We start from the raw sequence: 27942 nt of genomic DNA, 5'->3' as shown, positions 1-27942 counted from the left end.
CAAAGGAACTCTACAGCAGGGCACAGCATTGAAAGTACATGGGATTTGGGCATTTCTACACTCTAAAGGGGTGAAAAAGCTCCCACGAAAACCGAGAGCTGATCTACCCTCCCCCACCCCACCTACTGAGCAAGAGTCAGAGCTAGTGTGCGCTAGAATCAGTGAACGAGGGGCACCTCTGAAGTGAGTAAGGGGAACCTCTAGATCCTACCTAGGCCTGCCCCTGAGAGCAGCTACACCTGAAACCCCAGCAGGCTGAAGAGCACAGACCGTGGATGCTCACAGGAAAATAGCACAGAGAAGGGCAGCAAATAGCAGAAGCTGTGGAGACTTGAGAGCTTGCCTCAGGCAAAATCCATGCTCCTTAGCTCCATATACAGAGATCCTGCCCATCTCACTCAGATTTCTGACTAAAAAGGGAAGGAAAAACCTCCACAGTGATGGCAAATTGTACCCAGGAGCAACAACCTCCCTCCAAGACAAACAGGAAGAAGGGGTTGACTCTGGAAAAATTTTACAGAGGAAATTCAATTTATAGGGGGAAATTCAAATAAACCCAAAACCTTCCAAAAAAAATGGAAATTGTCTACAAGCTCTTGAAGAATTTAAATTGGAGCTTATCAAAAAGATGGAAGCCTTCTGGCAAGAAAAGTGGTAAATAATTCAAAGAGAAAATAACAGTTTAAAGGACAAGAACTCCCAATTGGAGAAATAGCTGGAAGCCACGAAAAGCAGGATAGACTAAACTGAAATGGAAAATCAAAATATTATAGTGGAAAATCAGTCCTTAAAGACCAGAATTAGGTAACTGGAAGACAATGATCTTGCAAAACAGCAAGAATTAATAAAGTAAAGTCAAAAGACTGACAATATAGAAGAAAACATAAAATATCTCACTGACAAGATGACAGATCAGGAAAACAGATCACAATGAGACAATTTGAGAATCATTGGTCTACCTGAAAAGCCAGAAATAAACAGAAATCTTGACATCTTACTAAAAGAAATCATCCAAGAAAACTGCCCTGATGTTCTTGAACAAGGGGGCAAAATAGACATTGAATGAGTTCATAGAACACCCTCTATAATAAATTCTCAAAAGACAACTCCCAGGAATGTAATTGCCAAATTCAAGAGCTTTCAAGCTAAGGAGAAAATTCTATAAGAAGCCAAAAAGAGACAATTCAGATACCAAGGAGCACCAATCAGGATCACACAAGACCTGGCAGGTTCCACCCTAAAGGACCACAAGACTTGGAACATAATATTCAGAAAGGCAAGAGAATTGGGTTTTCAACCAAGGATCACATATCCATCAAAACTGACTATATACTTCTAGGGGAAAGTATGGGCATTCAACAAAATAGAAGATTTCCAAGTATTTGTAAAGAAAAGACCAGAACTAAGTGGAAAGTTTGATATCCAAACACAAAGATCAAGATAAACATGAAAAGATAAATAAGAAAGAGAGGGAAAAGGGGGGAAATGATTTTTTTATTCAAACTTTCTTCTATAAGGGCTACAATTAGATCAAATTATATATATATTAATATATAGGGAAAATGTTATTTGTAATTCTCAAAAATTATATTCACTATTATAGTAACTAGAAAAATCATTCACAGGAAGAGATTGGGGTAAAAAGTGCTATAAGATGAAAAACAAAAAAAGAAAGAGGGAGGGGGGAATTGAATATGGCACCAAGAGATACTTGAAGAAATAAAATAAATAGGATAATCTTTATCACACAATGATACAAGTGGGAAGGGGAGGGGAAGAATACTCTCCTAAGGAGAGGAAGAGAGTGCTAATAGGGAATACTTAAACCTTATTCTCAGTGAAATCAGTTCTGAGAGGGAAGAACATCTAGATCCACTAGGGTCTTGAATTCTATCTTATCCTACAAGGAAAGTGAGAAGGGAAAACTAAGGGGGGGGGTAGAGGGGAGGAAGTACAAAAAGGGAGGTAAAGAGAGGGGGGAGGGAACTTAAAATACCCTAAAAAAACAAGAAGGGAATAAAAGGGAGGGGCCAGAAAGGGAAGCATATCAAGGGAGAGGATTAGGGGGATTGTTTAGAAGAAAACCACCTTTAAAAGGCTATAGCAAAATAAGAAAAGACAGAACTAGGAGAGGATATCAAAATGCTGGGGAATACACAAGTGACAATCATAACTTTGAATATGAATGTAATGAACTCACCCATAAAATGAAAACAAATAGGAGAGTGGATTAGAATCCAAAATCCTACCGTATGTTGTCTACAAGGAACACACCTGAGGTGGGTAGATACTCAGAAGGTTAGAATCAAAGGTTGGACCTCAACTGACAAAAAGAAGGCAGAAGTTGAAATCATGATATGTGACAAAGCCAAAGCAAAAATAGATTTTATTAAAAGGGATAGAGAAGGTAAATAATCTTGATTAAAGGGAGTATAGATAATTAGGAAATATTAGTAATCAACATGTATGCACCAAATGGTATAATATGCAAATTTCTAAAGGAGAAACTAGTGGAATTGAAGGAGGAAATAGATAGTAAAAGTATACTAGTGGGAGACCTGAACATATGACTATCAAATTTAGATAAATCAAATAAAAAAAAATAAGAAAGGGGCAAACAATGTGAATGAAATCATAGAAAAATTAGAGTTAATAGATATATGGAGAAAAATAAATAGGGAAAAAAGGAATACACCTTCTTTTCAGCTGCACATGGTACATTCACAAAGATTGACCATGTACTAGGTCATAAAAATCTGACAAACAAATTCAGAAAAGCAGAAATAATAAATGCAACCTTTTCAATCATAAGGAAATAAAAATAATGATCAATAAGGGTACATGGAGAGCCAAATAAAAAATTAATTGGAAATTAAATAATATGATTCACCAAAATAATTTAGTTAGAGGACAAATCATAGAAACAATAATTTCATTGGAGAAAATGACAATAATGATCCTTTTAAACTCTATGGGATGCATCCAAAGCAGTACTCTGGGGAAAATTTATATCCTTGAGCTCATATATTAATAAATTAGGGAGGGCAGAAGTTAATTAATTGATCATGCAAATCAAAAAACTTGAAAGCGAACAAAATAAAATCCCCAGAAGAAAACTAAATTAGAAATCCGAAAAATTAAGGGAAAAATTAATAAAATTGAAAGTGAAAGAACTAATGAACGAAAAAATAAGACTAGAAGCTGGTATTTTGAAAAAAGAAATAAAATAGACAAAGTACTGGTTAATCTAATAAAAAAAAGGAAAGAAGAATACCAAATTAACAGTATCATAGATGAAAAGGGAGATCTCACCTCCAATGAAAAGGAAATTAAGGCAATCATTAAAAACTATTTTGCCCAATTACATGGCAATAAATATGCCAATCTAGGTAATATGGATGAATAGTTACAAAAATATAAATTGCTTAGATTAGCAGAAGAAGAAATAGGATTCGTAAATAATCCCATATCAGAAAAAGAAATTGAACAAGCCATCAAAGAACTCCCTAAGAAAAAAATCCCCAGGGTCTGATGGATTCCAGTGGAATTGTGCATCGGCTACAGGAAGGGGGGGGGGAAAGGGGTGAGGTTATAGACTATGATTTTTGTAGCCAAGGAATACGGTTTGGAATTGACAAAAATAAATAAATAAAAGAACTTTGAACTAAATTAAACTCTGTTAATAATAATAAAAAAAACAACCCCAACACTAAAGAATAAAGAGTCAACCTCCACCTCCAATGCAGTAAGACTTGGGGTCAAGCCTCACCTCTGACTGTGGCACACCTAGTTGTATGACTAAGGACAACTGCCTTCACCTGTCATTGCTCTAGATCAGTGGGTCCCAAAGTGTGGCGTGAGATCCTTAGGGAGGTTCTGTTGCCCTTTAAAAAATATCAATTTATTTGTTTGTTACAATAAAATTCCTCAGTATATCTCTTCCTCTCTCCCCTCCTCCCACTGGAAAAGGCAACATTTGATAAACAAAAAGATACATGTATATATAAATTCATGTCTGTCTTGTTTCTATTTATTAGTTCTTTTTCTAGAAGTAGACATACGCAAGATCTTCTTTAAATGATATATCAGGGAAGGGGGGGTGGAAGTGGCAGCTGGGTGGCTCAGTGGATTGAGAGCCAGGCCTAGAGATGGGAGATGCTTGGTTCAAATCTGGCCTCAGACACTTCCTAACTGTGTGACCCTGGGAAAGTCACTTAACACTCCACCCCTGCCTAGCCCTTACCACTCTTCTGCCTTAGAATCAAACAATATTTCTGTTGCTGCATATAATGATCTTTTGGTTCTGGTCATTCCATTCTTCATAATTTCATTTAGTTCTTTGCATGTTTTTAAAAAATTAACCTACTCATAAATTATGATACTATCGTATTCCATCACAATCACATGCTACAAATTGTTCAGCCATTCCCCAGCTGGTGGGCATCCCTTCCATTTCCTCTTCTTTGCCACCACAAAGGGCAATGCTATAAATGCTTTATATTTATTTGGCATATAGGTTCTTTCCCTTTTTTCCTTGATCATCATGGGAAACAGGCCTAATCGTGGTATTGCTGAGTCAAAGGATATTCACAGTTTTAGAACTCTTTGGGTATAATTCCAGATTGATCTCCAAAATGGTTGGATCAGTTCACAGTTCCACTACAGTGAGTCCATGAAGGCAAAACTATTTCCATAGAAATACCAAGACATTTTAAGTTCTAATTTGGAAAATATATGCAGATGGAACCCACATAAGCAAAATTTCTTAGGGATCCCCAATATTTTTTCAGTGTGTAAAGCAATCTTGAGACCAAAAAGTTTGAGATTTGTTGCTATTGCAGACTATAAGTTGTAAAGGTCCTGACTTGACCTGGTAAAGAGTTTTCTTCTTCTGCAGGTCCTGGAGTTAATGAAATCACAGAGCAAGCCCCTATATATATAAGACATTTGTTACTTTTTTAAACCCTTACCTTCCATCTTAGAATCAGCACTGTGTATCAGTTCCAAGGCAGAAAGATGGTAAGAGCTGGGCAATGGGGGTTCAGTGGCTTGTCCAGGGTCACATAGCTGGGAAGTGTCTGAATCTAGATTCAAACTCAGGACCTCTCATTTCTAGGCCTGGCTCTCGATCCATTGAGCAACTTAGCTGCCCCTACCAAATACTCTGATAGAAGACTGCCAAGAGAGAAATCAGAGGGAGAGAGAGTAGCTGACTGAGCCAGGGCAAAATGACTACCGAACCAGCCTTTTTTTCCTCCTGTGGATGGTAGATGGTCAACTGGATGGCATGGTGGACAGAAAGCTGCGTGTGGAGTCAGGAAGACTCATCTTCCTAAATTCAAATCTGGCCTCAGACACTAGCTATATGATCCATGACAAATCACTTCACCCTGTTGCCTCAGTTTCTTCATCTGTAAAATGAGCTGGAGAAAGAAGTCGCAAACCATTCCAGTATCTTTGCCAAGAATACCCAAAATGGAGACACAAAGAGTCAGACACAACTAAAAAATGACTGAACAAAATAATAACAGTTTTAAACAGTTTAAACTGTGCAAAATGCTTTAGAATGAATAATGGAGGAGGGATGGAAAAAGGGGGCAAATCATTTCCCCTCTGGGCCTCAGTTTTCTCCTCTGTAAAAAGAAGTGATTAGATTAGATGATGTCTCAGGTGCCTTCTCACTCTACATTATTGCATCCTGACTCAGGAGTCAGGACTCTTTCCATTGTCTTGGGTATTGCCTTTGGCAGGGGAGAAGGTGCTTAGGAGCTTCCAAACAGTCATTTTCTTTCATTGCTCCAAGGGAAGATGGTGGTGAGGATGCCTCAGTGACATATTCAGAGGCTTTATGAGTAGGCAGCTGAGACTTCAGGGAGATAAAACTAGGGATATGTCTCCAAATGAATGAAAATTATGTTCAACATTTGACTTTTCAGCTTGAGTAATAAGTTGGCCACCACAAATGAAATCCTTTCAGCTCTTTGGATGTAAAGTCTTTAGAAATTTGTGTTAATGCAGAGACTTGGAAATTATAATTGGATCATAGGTTTTTAGATTTAAATTTGCAAGAGACTTGGGAGATCATCTGGTTCAACCTCCTCTGTTTTACAAAAGTGGAAATTGAGATCTATTGAGGAAGGGATAACAATTTGTCCAAGGTCAGTCAGGTAACAAGTAGAAAAGATGCAATTCACATTGAGGAAGGTAGCATAACATATTTGGAAAGGAAGGAAGGAAGCAAGCAGTTATTAAACACCTCCAATGTGATAGGCACATTACCCTCATTTTACACTTAAGGAAACTGAGGCAGGCAGAAGCAACCAATAAGGTTACACAGCTAGTAAAGATCTGAGGCTGGAATTGAATTTGTAGCTAAGATAGAGTGTTGGGTCTGGAGTCAGGAAGAACTGAGAGCAAATGTGATCTCCCCACTAGCTTGTGACCTTGGACAAGGCACTTGATCACCATTTGCCTCAATTTCCACCTGAGGCCAAAAATAGCACCTACTTCTCCAGGTTTTTGTGAGGCTCAAATGAGATAATAATTGTAAAATTCTTAGCAGTGGACCTGGCACATGGTAAGCTCTATCCAAATGTTAGTTAATATAATCATCATCGCTCTTATAATTCTTTTCCTGACTCCAGGCGCAATGCACACCATCTAGAATTGAAGCTAGATGACCAAGGTTCAGAGTTTATCACTATTATTTACTACTTGGCAAATCAGTCAGCCTGTATTTCAGTTTTCTGTGTTAAATGTGGGAAGTGGACTAGAAGATATTCAGGGCTAATAATCTGGCTAAAAATCTGTGATGTTGTGATCTTCCTCCATCAAATCTTAGAATAAGCCTCAAGTTTCTTACCTCATACTTCTCCTTTCCCTGTGGATGTTAATGAAATATATCCTGTCCCACTTGGACACTTTTATTTACTCAATGCCCCGTGACTTTTGGGGCCCAGAATTATGATTTCACTGACGTCAGAGAAGGAACTACATGGAAACTCTCCCTGCTGAAGCCAGGGAACAACTTCTCTTTAATTTATGTTCCAGAAGAGTTCCTTAGAATGCCACGAAGTTAAAGGAATTGTTCATGATCTCACAACTAGTTGCAAAAATCTTAGTGCAGTTTTAAGCTTTAATTCTTTTAGAAGTATTAATGCTACACACTTATTCTTAAAATTGTTTGGAAGGTTAACTATTTAAATTTCTCATACGCTTGTTGAGTTTTGTGAATTTTGAACAATAAATTTTAATCTGAACAAGATGGAGCACCCTGTCATTATGTGTTGTGTATGCTGACACTTTCTCAGGCCTGAGGATTAGTGGAGTGGATCCTCTCACTTGTCTACCTCAGTTGCCTCCAATAATCTTTTTTCTTGTTGCGTTGGCAGAACTGTCATGGATGCATCAAAACCTTGTTCTTTGGATAATCCAAAGGCTAAAACTGTAAATGCAATTGTTTCAGTTGCTGAGCAGCAGCTGATGAAAATTTCTACAATATTTGAAAATCAGCTAGAGTGATATTCAGCACAAGGTAGTGGTTTTGTGAAATGTTCATAAGAAATCGGTAAAAATTTTAATAATGTGATAATGTAAATAATTTACCTTTCCCTTGTATTTTCTAAGTTAGTGGCATTAGTAGTTCTGAAGTTATTGTAAGTTTAAGTTATTATATAATATCATAATATTATATAATAACTTAAAGCTGCACTAAGACTTTTGGGACATGATATCAAAAGTAGGATTTGGACCCAACTTTTCTAACTATTCCCATGCAACTTTTCTATCTATACTAAAATCAACATATTTTCCAAATAAAAAAAAACAGCCTGTTATGGCTTGACAAAGCATGTTCCTTTGGCCAAGTAATATTATTATTATTGTTATTATTATTAATACCCTCTCCTTATATCTTAGAATCAGTATTATGTATTGCTTCCAAGGCAGAAGAGTGGTAAGGGCTAGGCAATGGGGGTTAAGTGACTTGCTCTGGATCATATAGCCAGGAGGTATCTGAGGCTGTATTTGAAGCCAGGTCCTCTTGTCTTGCTCAAGGCCTGGCTCATAATTCACTGAGTCACTTAGCTGCGTTTTGATAAGCATTAATAAAATAATTCTTTCTTCTCCTGAAGTTGCAACTGCTCTAGTGAATCTAGTGTACCTATATTGTCCATACACATATGCTCCCACTCTCTTAACAACCTCCAGTGTTGAAAGATCGAAAATTTATCCAGGGGAGCTAGGATAGAGTGGATAGAATTCTAGGACTTGAGTTGGGAAGATCTGGGTTTATATTTGGCTTCAGACACTTCCAATCAGTGTGACCTTGGATAAGTCACTTAATCCCATTTGCCTATACCCTGTTGTTATTCTGTCTTAGTATTAATTCTAAGAGCATTTTAAAATGGTTTAAAAGGTTTAAAGTTAAAAAAAAAGAAAAAAAAATCCCTCCAAACTTCACTATCCATCTTCAACACTTCTGCCATGAAATCTTCCTTGATTTCTCCTGATCAATGTTCCTCCCAGCTTCCCAATTAAGGTTTGTATTTGAGGGATGGCTGTATAGAGAGAGAGGAGAAAAGTGGAGACCCCCCCTTCTCAAAGCAAGGTTCAGGGGAGGCAGCAGATGTAATGAGTTGACTCAGAGAGAGGAGAGGGTGTTTGAAGATTTCCCCCCTTCTGCCTTCTCTCCTTAGCTATGGCTGCTCTCCCAGATTTGCCCTTGTCTCTCTTGTCCCCCCTCCACTACTCAAGACCAAAGAGCCTCCCCTTGATCTGTTCACTCACACTTGATTCACAGCTTAGGGGAAAAGATAACTATTTAATGTCAACTTAACTCAATCAGGATAATACAAAGAATAACTGTGAGGGAAAGAATGGAAAAGGAAGGTTGGAAAAGGGGGTCCCTGTCTCTATCTAAAACCCTTTTCCTCCCTCCTCGAATTTGATGGGAACTCAGACTTTGGCAGCCTGAGCCCCCTGAGAGAGTGAGGTTGACTCACCCTGGGTTTGGCCCCTTGGCCACAATTCAGACCCAGGGCAACAGGAGCTGAAGTAAAGTCGGACAGAGATTTAAAATGCCTTTCTCAGGTTTCCTCTTCAATAGTCTTTTCAATTAGGAAATGTTGGGGGGAAAGATTTCCAGTCACCAGCAGGAAAAGTGAGTAACCCTCAGGAGAAAGTCTTTTTCAACCTTCTCTCTTCAGCTGCTCAAAACTGAGAGACCAACTCTTCTCCCAGCCACTTCTCCACAAGATTCCAAACTCCTGGGCCCCTCCCCCAACAAGGTGATCAATTCCACACACTTCAGCCTGATACTTTTCTTATGTGCCCGCCTCTGTCACAGGTTGTACATCCCTTTTGAATTTTTCATGTCCTACTTTCTATTATAGCTACTTATCTGCACTCCTTGAAGGCAGGGTTTTCTTTTCTTTTGTCTATGTATCACCAATGCCTAGCATTAATAGATGCTTAATAAATGCTGGTTGAAATAAATTTAATTAAACCAAATAGAATGAATTCTCCTAGTATAGAATTTGCTCCCCAGGACACTCTTTTACCCAGCATTCTATTTACGTGCTCACACTGAGTGTGAACACTGTATGCGTACATAGGGAGGATATATTTTGGTCTCACCCTACCCATCCCCCTGCTCCCAGGAAGGTGATTGTGGAGGTTGGGTGAGAGCCAGGCAGGAGAATTTTACTCCTGTGGTCATACTTAAATTTTGTACTTCTCCTATTTCAAGTGATTATTAATAACTTTTATAAAATATAATATTTGGAGTTATTGGGCATTAATTTAAATCTTATATTGTTGGTGAGCCACGAAGAGAGAGAATCCTTGATCTTTTTTTCTTTTTTAAGATAGCCTTTGAGTAAAGATAGGGAATAGATTATTTTGAGAAAACCACATTTCTTGCCTGCTATGGCCCTGCACTCCTACTCAGGGGAACTCTCTTTATAGTCTTCCCAGCAGCAGAGACCCAAAGTGGTGTCTCTGTTCTCCTGCTTTGGTTTGTGGAACTTAGTCTGGGGGTACTTGTCAAGACTGGAGCCACTGCCAGCCTACCATGTCTTTTGAGTGAAGCGTTTTTTCTGCACAGAAAGTAAAGTACATATTTCCCTTATATTACTAACAGCTGAGACAGCCTCCAGCACAGATCAGAAGTGCAATAATCTGGATATCTTGGGCTTTTCCCATGCTGCCCATTCCATCCTCCTTCTAGCTTCCAGGCCATTTCAAACTGACCCTGGGGGTTTTCACGCTCCTGGCTGAGAGGATGGAAATTGAGGGCTTAACCCCCACCAGAGTCTCCTGTGCCACCCTCCAGATCCTAAAACCCAGCATAGCAGGGGGACAACTAGTAGTTCAGTGTATTGCAAGCCAGACTTTTGGAAATTAGACTCTGGTTTCCTGACCCAAATGTCAGGTGTAGCCTGAATTCTATATTCAAACACCCTTTTTTTCTCCCTGGCAATTTTGCTCCTAGATGGGAGGGAAAGGAAGATTAATTGCTCTTCCAAACCTCTAAACTTTACTCAGTACATACTAGGGTATTGCCACCTCCTAACAGGAAATAGAATTGCAACTGATTTAATAATTTGATTTAAAAGCATGGCCCACTCTATGAAAGAGCAGTGCATTACCACAGTTTTTGGATGTCTTTTCTTACTCCCATTCCTAGGAGTACTTGTACCAATGGAATACTTTGAGAGTTATCCATTCTTCCCCAAGAAAAAATAATTGAAATACATCTTGAGTAATTTCAAGACACAGAAGGAAGTTTCTCCCCAGTTTCTGTAATACGTCCAATATGGGGTTCTTCCACACTATGCTCAGTGCAGAAACCCCCCTCAGTATGGGGGACCCCAGAAGTATGACCAAAGGAATCTAGGTGGATGCTGATACTCTGAAGGGGAAGGAACCTCAATGAGTCTGGAGGTGAATTTTTAAGCCTTTTCAGACTCCATTGCCTTATTGATATTAACTGTTTCAGTTTGTTCCCCTCCAAATAGTGAAGAAGACTCTACCTCAGCCATCAGAATTGGACAAAAGGACTCTTGAACTGATTGCTCACATGCAAAACCTTCTATTAACACTGAGTGCCTGTATCCTGTCACACATTGTATTTGCTGATTGCTTGCTTTAAAACTTAATTTTGTTTTTTAAGTTCACATATCAATCTAATCTAATATCTTCTGTTACACTATGTCATTTTCAGCTATTGTGTTTTGTCCACTAGCTATATGTTCTGTTGCATTGTCTTTATTTGTACCCTCCCTCTATGACTGGACTGGAGAAAATACCATTATAAAAGTCCATAAACAACTTGGAGAAACCCTTTTCCATGGCAAAACTATAGGTCCTTATGGATACTGGGTTTGTCACCAGATCCATCAAGGTCACATGTTGCCTTAATGGACTTTTATTCCTTTTTGCCTTTGTTAATTGTCACATAGATGATGATGGATGGACGCCATCAAACTGGTTACAACCTGTATACTACCTTTGGAGAATTTAATGAGCTAGAAATCTCAATTGATTTTAAGGGGTCTTCAGAAGTGATTTTCAGATATTTAGTAGCACGACTACCTCTGACTATTCATTTGCCCACCTTTGACTTGTGTGTAACAAGAGGTAAGGACTAGATTTTGAAGCAGAAGGGAAATATCATTCCCTGGTCTGATTTTACCTTTGTTCTCAGGGATAGGGGAGCCAAAATGGTAGCCAAACTGAGGTACTTGGTAGAAGTCTGAATCTGGCACAAGGAAATCCTGTGTCTGAGAGTGTTAAACAGCTCTTTCCTCGAAACCCAAATCTCATCTAGGAGGTGGGAAGGTTTTCCCAGGGTGCTTGGGCTCTCTGAGGGAGATTTTCTCATGGAGCATAGTGGCTCCTGGATGGTTTTTATATTTGCAACTCTTCAGCTTACTCTATCCTTCCACCAGAATGATCTAGATTCTTGATGACATTTTAGACCCAAAAGGTTTTTATCAGCAGTATATATATATATATATATATATATATATATATATTTATATATTTATATATAATTTATTTTCGGGTTCTCCTGCCACATTTTGGAATGCTGTCAGTAATAGATTTTGTTAGAAATATCTTTGCCAATATTGAAATATTGATTAGAGTCTGGAGAACTTGTGACAAGTATCCATGGGATTCAAAGGTTTTTTTTAAAATGTCACACACAAGTGGCTATAGAGACTCATATGAATCCTAATGATAGTGCGTTTGTTTCTTGTCATCAACTGGGCTATTCTGCATCCTTTTTCTCTCTCTTTCATAGTATGGCAATTTTCTGTAGTTCTGGCTGCCAATGGGTAAGTGCTACATTGTTACAATTGAACTACAGGCTTATGGGACATAAATCATTTTAATTGGGTCCTGATTCAAAGATCTGTTATGGGCTTATTCTTCCTTAGAATTTTTACTCATGAGACTTTGATATTTTGTTTCATTCAGAAGTTACTTTTTTCTCTATTTGTTTTTTTTAATGTTTTTTACTTTCTTTTGATAATTGATTCATATACCTTCTATAGTTCCTTGTATGACATCTCCCTCATTTTAGAATGTGAGATCCTTGGGTCAGAAACTGTCTTTTATCCCCTAGGCATTTAGCACAGTGCCTGACTTAATAAATGCTAGTTGACTTTCTGGGTAGTCATCTTTTAAAAATCTTATAGAATAATTCAGAATAAGTTGTTTCTTCATTTTCATTACCAAAAAAGAACAGGACCTTAGAGAAGAGGAACATTTGACTTAAAGGATTTTCTCTCTCTCTCTCTCTCTCTCTCTCTCTCTCTCTCTTTCTCTGTGTCTCTCTGTCTCTCTCTCTCTCTCTGTGTCTCTCTGTCTCTCTCTCTCACCTTAGAATCAATACTAAGTATCATTTCCAAGGCAGAATATTGATAAGGTGTAGCTATGGGAATTAAGTGACTTGCCTAGGGTTATGACTAGGAAGTGTCTCAGACCAGATTTAAACCCAGGAGCCCTGGGGTCCAAGCCTAACTCTCCAACCACTGAGCCACCCATGTGCCCCAAGAATTATTCTTTAAAGGCAATAGTAATTAGAAATAACTTTGACATAGTCCTTTAAGGTTTGCAAAGACTTTACATCCATTATCTCATCAATAACCCTAGGAAGTAGATATTATTATCCCCACTTTAGTTTGAAAAATTGAAGTTCAAGGGGGTTAAATAGCTGTCAAACATCACAGAGCAGGCAAATGTCAGAAGTGGAGCAGTAGGGGTTTTAGGGAGAGTGGTACGTATACCATAGGAGAAGTTTCAAATGGGAGACTAGGTTGTTTCTATACTGCTTCTCATTATTCAAAATCTAGGTTTTTTTATACATGTTTGGGGCAGCTAGCTGGCACAGTGTATATAGTGCTGGCCTGAAATCAGGAAGACTCCTCTTCCTGAGTTCAAATCTGGCTTCAGACATGTAATAACTCTGTAACCCTGGGGAACTCATTTAACCCTATTTACCTCACTTTCCTCATCTGTAAAATGAGTTGGAGAAGGAAATGCCAAAACATCAATATTTTAGGCAAGAAAACCACCAATGGAGTCACAAAAATTGGATACAACTGAAATGATTGAACAACAACAATAGCCATGTAATGGGAAAGCCAGCCCCACCAAAGTATCATAAGAAGCCTTGACCATTTCCCAAGGTTGAATTTGGGGGAGGTTTGAGACTTATTTCCTATTTGTAAACAAATACTAGTATTAGTAATAAGGGTATGGTCCCAGCCAATAGTATTGTCCCCACTTCTTATGGAATTCCAAAGTTGGAAAAAGCATGATCCCCGAGTAAGAGGACCTGTCTTTGACCTTTGGTTTTAGATATCCTTGAGACCTTGGGAAAGTCTCTCAACCTCTATCACTTCATTTATAAAATGAGGTTTGCCAGAAAGCCCCCAGAATTCATTTTAGCTCTCGACCTAGGACTCTATGAGCTCTGGTGCTAAGATGCTTCTAGAACTCAGCCATAAAAAGACTCCCTGAATGTTGGTTTTTGTATTATGAGCTGGCAGTGCCAATGGGACTATTTTCTGTATAGAGGAAGGTTTTGCCCAGGAGTCCAGACAAAAGTAAGGATTTTTCACTGTATGCAGTTGTTTGCTTCCTCAGCCTTTGGAGATCTGAAAAATGAAGTTGCTCAGGAATTAGAGAAAAGTCTGAGATTCTTCAAGGCTCCACCTCTGTGGTGCCCACATGATTTCATAATTGCAGGAGGAAGCCTTAACTAGTGACTTCAAGGAGTATCAGATTGGAGCATGCAATCTCCTTGTTTTTCCCACCTTTCCTCCACCTAAAGTACAGTTAATTGAGCAGGCAAGAGTCAACAACTCTGGGCCTTCTGGTAATTGGTTCCACCTTCCCTAAATTATGCAGCCTGGTCCCCCAGGGTCAAAGAATCACAGAATTAGAATGGAAAGGGGGCTCAAAGGTCATCTAGTCCAGGCTTCTCATTTGGTTTTTATTGAAGACTGAAGTCTTGTGACTGAACTTGGACCCTACTATCTGGGGAGTTTTCTTGGCAAAGATACTGGAATGGCTTGCCATTTCCTTCTCTGGTGGATTAAGGCCAGGACTAAGAGACTTTCCCAGAGTAGCACAACTAATAAGTGTCTGAGACTGGATTGGAACTCAAATTTTCCTGATTCCCCTTCCAGAATGATATCCACTGAGCCATCCAGCTGCCTTTCATTTTTTCTATGAGGAAACTAAGGCTAGGAGAGTTTAAGGAACCTGTCAAAGTCACACAATTGACACATAGTGATAGTATTTGAGCCTTCTCACTCCAAGTTCAGAGTTTCTTCTAGCATCACACAGCCTTCTGTTCTTAGGAGTCATAAGAGCTACAAGGTCTGTTCACCCAAACTGTAAAGGATAATTTTAGCGTTGTGACCTAAACTATATTTAATTATTGGTGGCCATGGGATATCCCAAATAATAAAATACCGAAGTCAGCTGGAAATTATGGTGATTTTAATTAATACAGAGAGAAGGAATTAAGGAGAAGAGAGAGAAGAAAGAGTTAATTTAAACTGCTCCAGCTCAGGTTGAGCCAGGCCTTGTTCAAGTTCAAGTTCAAGGCCTTGGCCAAGGGGGCCTCCCCTGAGCACCAAGGAAAAAGGAAGTCAGTCATCACTCACCACTAGACCGTCTCAAGGAAGCTGTCTGAGGGAGCTCCTCCAGGCTCTAGTTCCAGGATCAAACTGGCGCCCAGGCCTGCTCATAGGAAGTCACCAGCCAGATCCACCTCTCCAGGGAAAGAGCTTGAAGAGAGGAAGTGACGCGCCCTATATAGACAGTTTCACGTCACTTTCCTGCGTCTTATCAATGGTAGCTTAGCTTGACTTAGGATAGCCCAGGGGTCTGTCAGCTATTTCTACACATGTCTATCGATACTTAATCCTGAAGTATGGGTGCAGACATTCCTGACCTTGTTAGACTAAGTAGGGTGGAGCAATGTAGAGCTCCCAAGACGTTCCTGATTCTGTTAGACCGAGTATCTCCATTGTTACAATCAGGAGGTAGCTAAATCAAATTTTCACACAACCCAGAGAGAATTGAACTGTTAGGGGTTACATTGATTGAGAAACGAAAAGAAAAACTAAATGCTAAAAAAACAAACAAACAAAAAAACACATGATGAGATTGTGTATCCTCTGCCCCAGCCAAAGTGCTGGCTTGCTAATTAATAGTAACTTTATGGTGGTATCTTGAATTGAAAGTTGATCTAACAACAAGAAGTGGTCATGGTGCCATGGATCTGCCCACTTAAAGATTGAAGGATTTTCCCTTCCCATAAATGTATGCATAGATTTATCAGTCTGGTCCATCTGTCTTTAAGGTTAGAATTTAAGGATTTCTTAGAAGAAATGTTCTATCAACACAGGCAATTCACAGTGTGGAAGCTTTCTTTACTGATGCAACTTGTTTTTAATTGAACTGACTTAGAGATTTTCTTGGAGCCCTGGGAGCTTAAGCTACTTGTCCAGGCCCTGAAGTTAGTATTAACCAATCAATTAGTCAACAAGAATTTATTAAGATCTTACTTTAAGGTCTGTGTGGGGACAGAAGTGGAAAAGGAGAAAGAGTCCCTTTCATTAAGGAATGTGAACCAATACATATACATGTAAGTACAGACTAAATAGCTTAAGAAACACACCAACAATACAAAGTAATTTTGTATTTTGGGGGAAGGAGATCACCAGTAGAGATTAAGGAAAAAGTGCCATGTAAGAGGTGGTGTTCAAACTGCACTTTGAAGGAAACCGGGGAATCGAACAGGCAAAAGGGAGGGGGGGAAGGAATGCAAGATACGGGGGACAGAGAGCCTGTGCAAAAGCTGAAATACCATGTGGGAGCCATCATAAGAAGAGCAGTTTGAGTATGTGAAAAGAAGTAATGGATGAGGCTGGAAAGGTAGATGGGGGCCAAGACTTTAATTGCCAAAGAGATGAATTTGAATTTGATCCTACAGGTAATGGGACCCTCCAGGGTTTATTGAGCGACATAATTAATTTGCTTTTTTTTAATTCTCCCTCTGCCTCTCTCTCGATATAAATATGTTTATGTTATATATGTTCCTGCATATATGTGGGAATAGATAGGTATATATAGGTATATATGTGTGTATATAGGTATATATAGGAACATACACATATATATACATACACACATACATTTTATGTACACATAAAACACATTTATATACATTTAAAACATATAGTTATATATACATAAAACATGGAGCTAAACATTCACATATATCAAGAATATATGTATACATATCTATATAGCTATAGGATATCTACATCAATATCTATATAGTTGTTGTTTAGTCATTTCAGTCATGTCTGACTCCCATGATCCTATTTGGTTTTTGTTTTTGTTTTTTGGCAAAGATATTGAAGTAGTTTGCCATTTCCTTTTTCAGCTCATTGTACAGATGAGGAAACTAAGGCAAACAGGGTTGAGTGACTTGCCTAGGGTCACATAGCTATTAAGTATGTACAGTCAGATTTGAATTTAGGAAAATCTTTCTGACTTTAGACCCAACTGTGTCACATCTCTCTCTCTCCCTCTCTCCCTCCCTCTCTCCCTCTCCCTCTCTCTCTCTCTCTCTCTCTCTCTCTCTCTCTCTCTCTCTCTCTCTCTCTCTCTCTCTCTCTCTCTCTCTCTCCCTCTCTCTCTCTCCCTCTCCCTCTCCCTCTCCCTCCCTCTCTCTCTCTCTCTCTCTCTCCCTCTCTCTCCCCCCCTCTCTCTCTCTGTCTCTTTCTCTCTCTCTCCCTCTCTCTCTCTCTCTCTCTCCTCTCTCTCTCTTTCTTTCTCTCTCTCTCTCTCCCCCTCTCTCTCTCTCTCTGTCTCTTTCTCTCTCTCTCCCTCTCTCTCTCTCTCTCTCTCTCTCTCTCTCTCTCTCTCTTTCTTTCTCTCTCTCTCTCTCTCTCTCTCTCTCCCCCTCTCTCTCTCTCTCTGTCTCTTTCTCTCTCTCTCCCTCTCTCTCTCTCTCTCTCTCTTTCTTTCTCTCTCTCCCCCTTTTCTCTCTCCTTTTTAAAATATGCATCTATCTATATGCATATCTATATGTATCTCTCTCTCTCTCAAACAAAAATACATATACATGAAGCAGCTCTACCTGACCTCAAGGCCTGTCCTCTGCCTACTACACTACACTGTCCTTAACAAACATCCTTGGTGCTGCTAAAATGTTAGTGAGGCCTATGGACTCATTCTAAGTATATCTATTTTTAAATGCATTAAAAAAATACAGAGGATTACAATGGGAGCCAATTATATAGAAATATAGTTATTGAAATTAAAAAAAAAAAAACACCAAAATCCCAAAACACAAGTTCGTGGACCCTGTGTAATGAAACTCTAGTCTGGTGCAGACTTCTCATGTTCGTCACTTCTGTTCCTAATCTCATCTCAATCTAAACCTCTTTTCCCTCATTTCAAACCATCTTGATTCCTGCTTCTGTGTCTTATTTCAGTCTTTTTTTTTTTTAGTTACTGTTATTACTAAACTCCTGGTTTTGGATTATGCTCTTTTTAACCAAGCCTGTCTTACCTGTCTACACCCCACCATCTTCAATTTACCAAACCCAGTACTGTTTTCAGCTCCTGATCTGACTTTCCTACTCCTACCTGGAATGTCTAACTTGAATTCCATCATGGATCTGCTCTTGGCTATTAATATCATTTCAACCGCAATCTACGAAGGCAGCTGGCTTGGTCCCATGTGGGCCCAGAGGCCAAGATGTAAGCTCATCCACCGTGGAAGCAGTTGTCAGACAGGTCCTAGGCTCTGGAAAAATAGATAGTTCCAGGCAGCCAATAAGGAAGAGCTGAGGAAGATGGCTAAGAAGGAACATTTGATCAGAAAAGGGATCAGGACTGAGCTTTCACTTCAGAAATGACTGTTTGAAAAATACAGTTTGAATCTACAAGAGTCAGGTACAATTTGACTCTTCTCTTATTTTTTTTTCTTTATGTCGGAATGGCAAAATGGGGAACTGTGGAAAACTCAGGGACCATGTAGAGGCATATAAATATCTCTAAATGAAAAATGAGTCACTCCTCATCTCCCCTTCTCTTAGCCAATACTCATGAGTACTTATTTGCTTATTTCTGCTTTGTGAGAATGAGGAAAAAGCTAGTGACAAGCTTTTTTAATGCCTTTGAGCCTCTTTCAGTGACTCTGCTATCCATGTGGTACCTTTCATGTTCACTGGAAAGAGATCATGACTTAATATGAGAAAACCTGGGTTCTAATGCTAGCTCTGTCATCTATTGGTTCTCTGATCTTGGGTTAGTCAGTGGACAATCAGTTTCTTAGTGTGTAAAAATGAGAAGATTGAAATGGATGAGTTCTAAGATTTCTTCTCATTTTAACATTGGGTGAGTGTGAAACAGAATTCTTTGAAAGGCAGGATTGCTTGAAGAAATCCGTGGCCTTTTTGTTTTCCTGACACTGAACCCACTTCCCACTTCTCTCTTCCCCACAGTCCTGTGTGTTTTGTCTGAAATATCTGGTTTATTCCCCATTAAGGAGACTCTTCCCCTGTTCCTCATTCTCGTTTTATTGAGGGAGATAAAATCATGGGATGCTTGAATTCAGGCCAGATTCCAAATTGGGCATCTGGATTTCACCAAGAGAAAGATCATTCTTCCCCCTCCTGTCATTCCTCCTTCTTTCAGAGTACTCACCTCAATGCACATCTTGGCTACAGACCCAGCTCCTACACATTGAGAAGTCAAGAGGCAGACCAGAAACAGGCAGCACATGTAGATTGCCATCACAGAGGCCATGTCCTCTCCAGCCCAGCTGGCCTGTCCCACCTCTGGAGTCAAACAGTGGCCATCAACCAAATGGACAGCAGGGCAGGAGGCTCAAAGCAGTGTGCTCTGGAAAAGTGAATGCATAGGTTAAAGATTTCACCCTTTGGGCAGTTTTTCCGTTCTCCCACAACAAAAAGAGGAAATCCCTCTTGGCTTGGGCCCCTCCCCACCCACACACCACAAAAAGTTTCGCCCTCCTGGGAGTATGCATGATTAACACAGCACTTCCTCATGGCAAACATGACTTGAGCTACCAACTAGATTAGGTATTCTCAACCTGGGATCTATGGATGGATTTCGCAGGTTCCATGAGTTTGGTTGGACAGACACACACACACTCACATACACACAGACACATCTTTATTAAGACCATAATTAGTTTTCTTTGTAATCCTATGGATTTTATTTTGTGCTTTAAAAGTGTTCATCTGAGAGGGGATCCATGGGCTTCACTCGACTTTAGGGGATGGGGGATTCGACGCAAAAAAGGTGTAGAATCCCTGGGCTAGGTCTAGGAGTGGAAGATGAAGTTGGTTCCCAAGCTAATAATTCATTTTGATGTGGATCCATTTTAGTCAAAACTGAGAACTTTCTGCCTCTGAAAGTGAAAGCAGCTAGGAAACCATAGAGCCAAGATGTAGAGAACTTTAATGGTTTGAGGAAGTTCAGATAGAATAATTTCTTCCAGCAAAGGGAAGGATGACTACAGAGTAGGAAGGGCAGAAGGATGCCCTGAGGTTTTGGGAGAAGTAGCATACTGAGGATGGAAGGATGGGATGGGGATAGGAAAAACTGGATTGGGTCATAATCTTCCTATGAGCTCTTACCCTATCCCCTCGATTCATCCATCAATTCTTCTTTTCGTCAATATTCTGGGTTTGCATGGTACTGCCCTCCCTACTAATTCTCTTCTTATTTATTTGGCCTCTCCTTAGTCTTCATTGATCCTAGACTACCTTGCCAGTTCCTCCTCCATTTTATTTTACAGATAAGGAAACGGAGACAAACAAGGTTAAATGATTGCCCAGCGTCACAGAGGTAGTAAATGTCTGAGGCCATATTTGAACTCAGGAAGATGAGTCTTCCTGACTCCACCTAGCTGCTTTTTGACACATAATATATGCTTAATTAAATGTTGGCTGACTGACTGATTTGATTTTTGACTCTGCTGATTTAGTTTGGAAACCTGCTTCTTTCTGAACCCGTTATCTCCTTGTAGTTGAATGTTCCCTTGGATTTTGCATTTTCATTGGCCTCACTTGGGGATCCTCTCCTTTTTTGGCATAGGTGCCTTCCTTGGCATCATCTCCTGTCCTGTCCAGGTTTTGCAAAACTTATTTACTTCCTTCTTTTTCATCCAAGCCTCCTTAGGAAGATTAGGATCACTCCAAGAATTTAAAAGTTTATGCAGGGGTTAATCTGGAGAAATATTTTCTGATTTCCCTTGATTTGTTGCAATATTTCCCATAATGTCTAGTTTTTCTGTCTTAATCTGCCTATTTAAGCTGGTCTGACTATTGCTGAATGGTCATTTTAAACAATGAAAGGTTCCTTAAATATTAAAAAAAATTGTTTTTGAAATATACAGCAACTTCCTTTAATCTTATTGTAGAAGGCAACTAGAGTCAGGTTAAATGAGAAGCTAATGCAATACACTAAGTAACCATTGCAAGGCAATAGTACCAATAATAAATGTATATTTAGTATTATTATTATTGTGTTTCTTTATATTTGCAATAGGATATTGGATTTTTTCTCTGTTCTTGCTTTTTTGTACTTGAAGTACATGGAATCAGTATTAATGTTTTTTATTTTGAAGGATAAGTTTATAATATCTATTATTGAGTTTAATAAGAGGTTTTGTTTTGACTTCTTTAATTGGGAAAACATCTATTTCTTTTTGGAAGAGATGATAATAGATTTAAGGCTAGACAGAACCATAATATGCTTAAACAGTTACCCTTAAAATGTGATGCTTTATGTTAATTTTGAAATTATTATATGATCATGTTTTAAATGAAGAACAGTTTTCCACATGGGCATTAAATACTTGAATATTTTCATTAAACTTGGACCTATTCCATATATTTGCAATATGTGAACAAACCAAGGGTAGCTTTACGCTAACATAAGCAATATAAATGTAAATGTTACAGAGCTTTGGGGTTGCTTGTTCAGTAATTACCAAATTGATAACAGGTTGCCTTTTAAACTCTCAGGATGTTAATATATGTTCTTTTTTGCTCTTCACCAATGTTGTGTCAGTAGTTCATTCTAAGTGTTAATAAGTTTTCTTTTCTTTTCTTTCCTTTTCTTTTCTTTTATTTTCTTTCCTTTTCTTTTCTTTTTCCTTCCTTCCTTCCTTCCTTCCTTCCTTCCTTCCTTCCTTCCTTCCTTCCTTCCTTCCTTCCTTCCTTCCTTCCTTCCTTCCTTCCTTCCTTCCTTCCTTCCTTCCTTCCTTCTTTTCTTCCTTCCTTCCTTCCTTCCTTCCTTCCTTCCTTCCTTCCTTCCTTCCTTCCTTCCTTCCTTCCTTCCTTCCTTCCTTCCTTCCTTCCTTCCTTCCTTCCTTCCTTCCTTCCTTCCTTCCTTCCTTTCTCTCTCTGATATAAAAAATAAATTTTTATAAAGTACAAGTACAAGCAATGCATCATTGCCCTGTATTTGGGAGTTAGCTGGTGTTCATAGCTTTTGTGACTAGATATAGATTGCCTTCTGCTGAGTAAGGTGACATCAGGTTTTCATTTGAGAGGGAGCTGGTAGAGTGTTTTGCTAATAATTCATGGATTATCACTTTGAAGGGTTTGAGCCAATATAGATCTTACCTGGCCTGACAAATGTAATTTTGGAAAGAAGTCAAAGCTTCTATCAGCTATCTAGATGGAACTCTTTTTGTTCTTCAATAATAGATTAATAAATGATGCTTGAGCTTTCCATTTCTTATTTAGCCCAAGTCTTATTTTTGTTGTGATAGACTTCTTCAGACTGTGTAGAAAATCTCCAGTTTTTTAAATCCTTCTTCAGTTTTCACTCTCTCCTGTTTTTGTTTTTTTGTTTTTTTTACTTCTCAAGACTTTGTAGGAAAGATTTGATTGATGACAAAATTGTTTATTTTGTTCTTTATACAACGTTGATTCTCTCTAACTTCATTCTTAGATTTAGAACTGGTAGAGACCCAGAAGTTATCTAGTCTAACCCCCTTATTTTATAGTTAAGGGAGCTGAGGGTCAAGGTGATTAAATTACTTGTCCAAGGTAAAACAAGTTAGTAAGCATCAAAAGTGGGATTTGCCCCCAGGTTCTCTAACTCCAAAGTCAATATGCTTTTCTATTCTAGAGTATCAGGCTTGGAATCAGGAAGACCTAAATTCAAATCCAGTCTTTAACACTTATCAGCTGTGTGGTCCTAGGAAAATCACCTACACTTTATTTGCTTCAGTTTCCTCATCTATAAAATGGGGAATAAGCCTACTTCCCAGGGTTTTTCTAAGGATCAAATGAAATAATAATTATAAGGTACTTTGTACAGAACCTAGAATATAGTAGGAACTATAAATGTTAGCTATTACTCCTCTAGAAGCCATTGGAACTGTAGGCTTAGAATCTGGCCTCAGTGATGCTGGGCAAGTTATTTAGTCTATTTGCCTCAATTTACTCAATTTTAAAATGGGGATCATAATAGCAGCTACCACCCAGGGTTGTTGTGAGGATTAAATGAGAGAACATTTGTAAAGTACTTAGTACAGTATCTGGCATATAGTAGTATTAGTCTCTTGGTAACCAAGGATGACGTTTGTCTTTGTGCGTTTTCATCTATGATAGATGAGTGTGCACAAAGACACTTGTGCGTGAAGGAGATTTAAGTGGAAAAGTCAGTGCACAGAGACAGTCCCACTCTCTCAGTGTTGGAAGCCTGGGTCCAGAGGCAGGAAAAGTCGTTATGCCTGGAGACTTCCTCAGCTGCATTGGATGGCCGTATTGTCCTTTGTGCTCCAACATGCCCTAAGCACTCCACAGTGCTTTGCTGCATCGCCATCTCAGCCGTTGAACCTTCTTATTGGTTTCTTCCATCTGTTCGGCGGAAGCAGTCTTCACATGCTGGGTGAGTATATAGTAGGCATATAGTAGGCAGTATATAAATACCTATTTTCCCCTATTACACTGATCTCCACTTGAACTATGTTTTGTTTTCAAATGTTGATCAGAGGAATCTAGAATTTCTGATATACTTTTCTGAAACTAAAAAAAAGTTGCCTTTAATTGAATAATGTGGCATTTGAGTTTTCTATTCTTTGTCCCTGCAAAACAGTGCTATAATCTTTTTTTTTTTAAACCCTTATTTTTTGTCTTAGAATCAGTGCTGTGTGTATTGGTTCCAAGGTAGACAAGTGCTAGGGCTAGGCAATGGGGGTTAAGTGACTTACCCAGGGTCACACAGCTTTAAAACCAGAATCTCCTCTTTCTGGGACTGGCTCTCAATCCACTAAACTGCCTAGCTGCTCTCTCTTATAATCTTGGAATGCCTTTCTGAAATTGTTTAATAGACTTTTCCTCATGTTTCTACTATAGTAGTGTTTGATGCTCATCTTTAGCAATATTTCTTGATAGCTGTCCCTTTTTGCTTATGGTTCTTCCTGAGGTATTAGTGATCACATAATGTGTGGTGCTCAGGTGCTAAACATTTTTATACTTTCTGTCAAATTCTGCAGAATGAATTCATTCATGGAGGTAATAGCAGACACCAGTTAAAAAATTAATTTGTCTGGGGATAATTAGTCCACTGTTTAGACTCATACCAACACACTCAAAAAAGGTTTTCTCCTTTTTTAAAGTCATTGAAGACACCAGTGTTGTTTTTGTCATCTATTTCATTATTGGGTACAATTCCTAGAGTTTGCTTTAAGTAAAGATTTTCTGTGACCACAGATTCTTTAAATTTCCCCTTTTGAAATGTTGAAAAAAAAATAAGATTTTTATAATGTTAATCTTATTTCTTCTAATCTGGTTTTAGGGATGAAGTGTTCATTTTTTTTTAATGATTGTCTTGCATTGATTGGAAATATGTTGTATGATTTAGGACTGAGTGGACTGGTGACAAGAAGGGGGATGAAGCCCTTGCCTCTAACTGGTAACACTTAGTTCCAGTTTTGATGTCATATAGCTGATCACCACCATTTGCCAAAAGTAGAGTGAGCCTGAATCTGCCCACCTATCAAATTCTTAGATTTGTAGGAATTTTCTCCCATTGGTTGATATGATAATTCAATCTGTATAGTCATTAAAACCCAATCCAGAACTGCATGTTTCCTATTAGCTCTTCTTAGTTACAGTAAGAGTCACCCAGATGATGGAAAAAAAAAAAGATAAGTAGGACAGCTAGGTGGCTCATTAGATAGAAGAGGGCCAGGTCTGGAGATGGGAAGTCCAGGGTTCAAATGTGACTTCAGACACTTCTCAGCTGTGTGAACCTGGCCTTCCCCATCTTTGACTTTGTTTCCCCCCAACATGAACAATGTTCTGGACTTTAATCAATTTTCATGATTCCATCCTCAGAGCTAGGCAGCCCAGGTTCTAATTGTATCTATAGCATGTACTGGCTATATGACCCTTTATAAGTCACTTAATCTCTTAATGATGTTGACAGTTCTCTAGATTGGTCCTGTTGAGGGAAGCTTCCTCACCATAGAGTTCTCTATTCCAGTGAAATCACTACCATCCTACCATTGTCATTTTATGTTTGATGTTTTCACAATTCACAATTGATGTTGCACAATTGAATTAAATTATTTTTATTTTATTTTAAAATTTAATTTAATTTTTATTGTCATATAAACACATTTCCATATTGATCATTGTTGTAAAAGCACACTTATACAAAACCAAAACCCTAAAATAAAATAGTAAATATGCTAAGGTGAAAGATAGTCTGCTTTGATCTACATCTATCTGACTCCACCAGTTCTTTCTCTGGAGGTGGAGAGCATTCCCCATCATGAGTCTTTCAGGATTGTCCCAGATCATTGCATTGCTGAGAGTAGCCAAGTTTTTACAGATAATCATGGTCCAATATTGCTGTTATTGTGTACGATGTTCTCCCAGTTTTGCTTTTTTCACTCTGCCTCAGTTCCTGCAGATCTTTCCAGCTTTTTCCGAAATCATCTTCCTCATCATTCCTTATAGCACAATAGTATTCCATCACCAACAAATACCGCAATTTGCACAGCCATCCCCCAACTGATGGACACCCCCTTATTTTCCAATTCTTCGTCACTACGAAAAGAGCTGCTATGAATTAAATGGTTAATTATTATAGGAGAATACAAATATTGGGATGTCTGCTCATCTTCTTCAGGTTCACTGAAAGGATTTTCTGAACAGCTCCAGGAACACACAGGAGGATGATCTATACCTCTTCCCATAAGGTTTTGATTTCTTCTGCTTGAGTTCTCTCTATTGAGAGCTTTTTGTTCCATGAAGACTGGAGGTTATGAATATTCAATATGGTGATGTCTATTAAAAACATTGCTCTTACATTTTTATGGGTCAATGTTAAGCCTGGGTGATTGTAGGCAACAGTTTTGTCTGTGGGAACGCTCTATTTCCAGTGCAATTATTTCTTGAATTCTCCTTTAACACTATTGACTTAGTATATCAGAGCTTTGGCCTTAGAGCTAGGAAACCCTACCTTTGAATCTTGTCTCAGAATTGTAATAGCTGTGGGACCCTAGTCATATCACTTATCCTTTCAAAACAAAACAAATACTTGCCTCTCATTTTAGAAGTATTGGTTCTAGAAGACAGCTGGGTGGCTCAGTGGATTGAGAGCCACACCCAGAGATGGGAGATCCTGGGTTCAAATTTGGTATGAGACACTTCCTAGCCATGTGACCCTGGGCAAGTCACTTGACCTCCATTGCCTAATCTTTACCACTCTTCAGCCTTAGAACCAATACATAGTGCTGATTCTAAGACAAAAGGTAAGGGTTAAAAAAAAAAAAAGGATTGGTTCTAAGGCCAAAGAGTGGAAAAGAGGGTCACACAACTAGAAAATGTCTGAGGTCAAATTTGAACCCAGGTCCTCCCAATTCCAGACTTGTCTCTCTTTCTAGTGAGTCACCTACCTGCCCATTTAGCCTTTTAAAAAATCCTTTCCTCCCCTTCTTCTTCTTCTTCTTCTTTTTTTTTTTAACCCTTACCTTCCGTCTTGGAGTACTCCAAGGCAGAAGAATGGTAAGGGCTAGGCAATGGAGGTCAAGTGACTTACCCAGGGTCACACAGCTGGGAAGTGTCTGAGGCTAGATTTGAACCTAGGACTTCCCATCTCTAGGTCTGGCTCTCAATCCACTGAGCTACCTAGCTGCCCCCTCCTCCCCTTCTTACCTGTAAAATGAGAGTTGTTGTCAGTATCAAATGAGGTCTCTTATCACCTCTTGCTCTATGTCTGTCTCAGTCTCTATATCTCTCCATCTTTATCTCCAATCTCCATTGCTATCTCCTCTCTTTTCTTTTCCATTTCTGCTTCCATCTCTATTTCTACATCATCTAAACCTATACAAAGCAGTCTAAACACCTTAAAACACTATATAAATATTAGCAATTATTCCTACTATTTAACTCACAGTAGTATTGTTGTGAAGATCTAAACTGATAGCATCAGTGAAAGTCTTGAAAACTCTAAGCCCCATACAAATGTAAGTTATTATTATTATTAGTGTGAAAAGGAAATTGCAAAGGGCTATTTAAATGTCAGCTCTCTAGGAGGCTCTGGGATCATCCTTTTGATTAAGCGTGGGATGCCTAAAGGCATGAATCTGCCCAGATTAGCTCCACAGACTGAGTGAATGGAGGATGGGAAACTCCCTTGGTTATTGCTCCTGGACCCAGAGGGAAGCTCTAGCCTTTTAGCAGAAAATCAGCCGAAAAAAGGATGGCGTTCAGAGGCCAATTCCCCTACCTGGGGAGCCCTCCAGGACCAGAGCAGTTACTCATCCTTAGGGAGGGCCTCTGGCACTCAACAACTCCATTTTCAGAGTCTGGGGCATGCGTCCACTAGGTGTTTTTGAAACTGCCTCAGTAATTCAATCATGGGAGCCTCGAGCAATCAACGTGCCATCTGGACAGAATCTAACTTGGTGCCCAAGAAGATAAAGACATCTGGACTTTTGTAAATGCCAAGGACGTGCCAACTCAGTCCGGGACTCGCGGACTGCTCCCAGCCCAGAGCTGACAAGCTCCCTTAATTGCACGAAATCTACTGCTTTGAGCTCCTGCTGGGAAAGCCAATTGCCTGATGCTGCTAAGGAGCATCTCAGATATCACACCCTGGCAAAAGCTGTCAGTGTGCTTTGGCTCCAGCCAAAAATCATCAACTTTCCCACCGCAGTCTCTGTTAAATAGATGGATTTACTACGGGCCGGCTTACCTAGGGCTGCTCCGTAATGATGCCGGGGAGTAGGCGGGGGCTCCTGGCCCCTGTTCGCCCGGAGCCTCACTGTGGCTGCTGATTGTTAAGTAGAGCTGAGTGAAAATGTTTGGATATACAAAGAAGCTCATTAAGGTGCTTTGC

The 27942-nt window shown here is 39.2% G+C and overlaps 1 protein-coding gene across 1 annotated transcript in view; it reads right to left on the bottom strand.

Annotated features, from left to right (window-relative positions):
* Nucleotides 1-19498, bottom strand: part of CD180 (CD180 molecule) — a 52577-nt gene extending 33079 nt beyond the window's left edge. Inside the window, exon 1 of the mRNA XM_007486410.3 lies at nt 19249-19498. Coding sequence (XP_007486472.1) covers nt 19249-19350 — 102 coding nt within the window. The 5' untranslated portion in view covers nt 19351-19498. The remainder of the gene's footprint in view (nt 1-19248) is intronic.
* Nucleotides 19499-27942: the final 8444 nt, after the last annotated feature.

This window comes from Monodelphis domestica, chromosome 3, assembly GCF_027887165.1.
Source record: "Monodelphis domestica isolate mMonDom1 chromosome 3, mMonDom1.pri, whole genome shotgun sequence".
In the NCBI taxonomy this organism is placed as follows: domain Eukaryota; kingdom Metazoa; phylum Chordata; class Mammalia; order Didelphimorphia; family Didelphidae; genus Monodelphis; species Monodelphis domestica.
The sequence above is the reverse complement of the archived record's forward strand: the minus strand, read 5'-3'. Positions and strand labels throughout refer to the sequence as shown.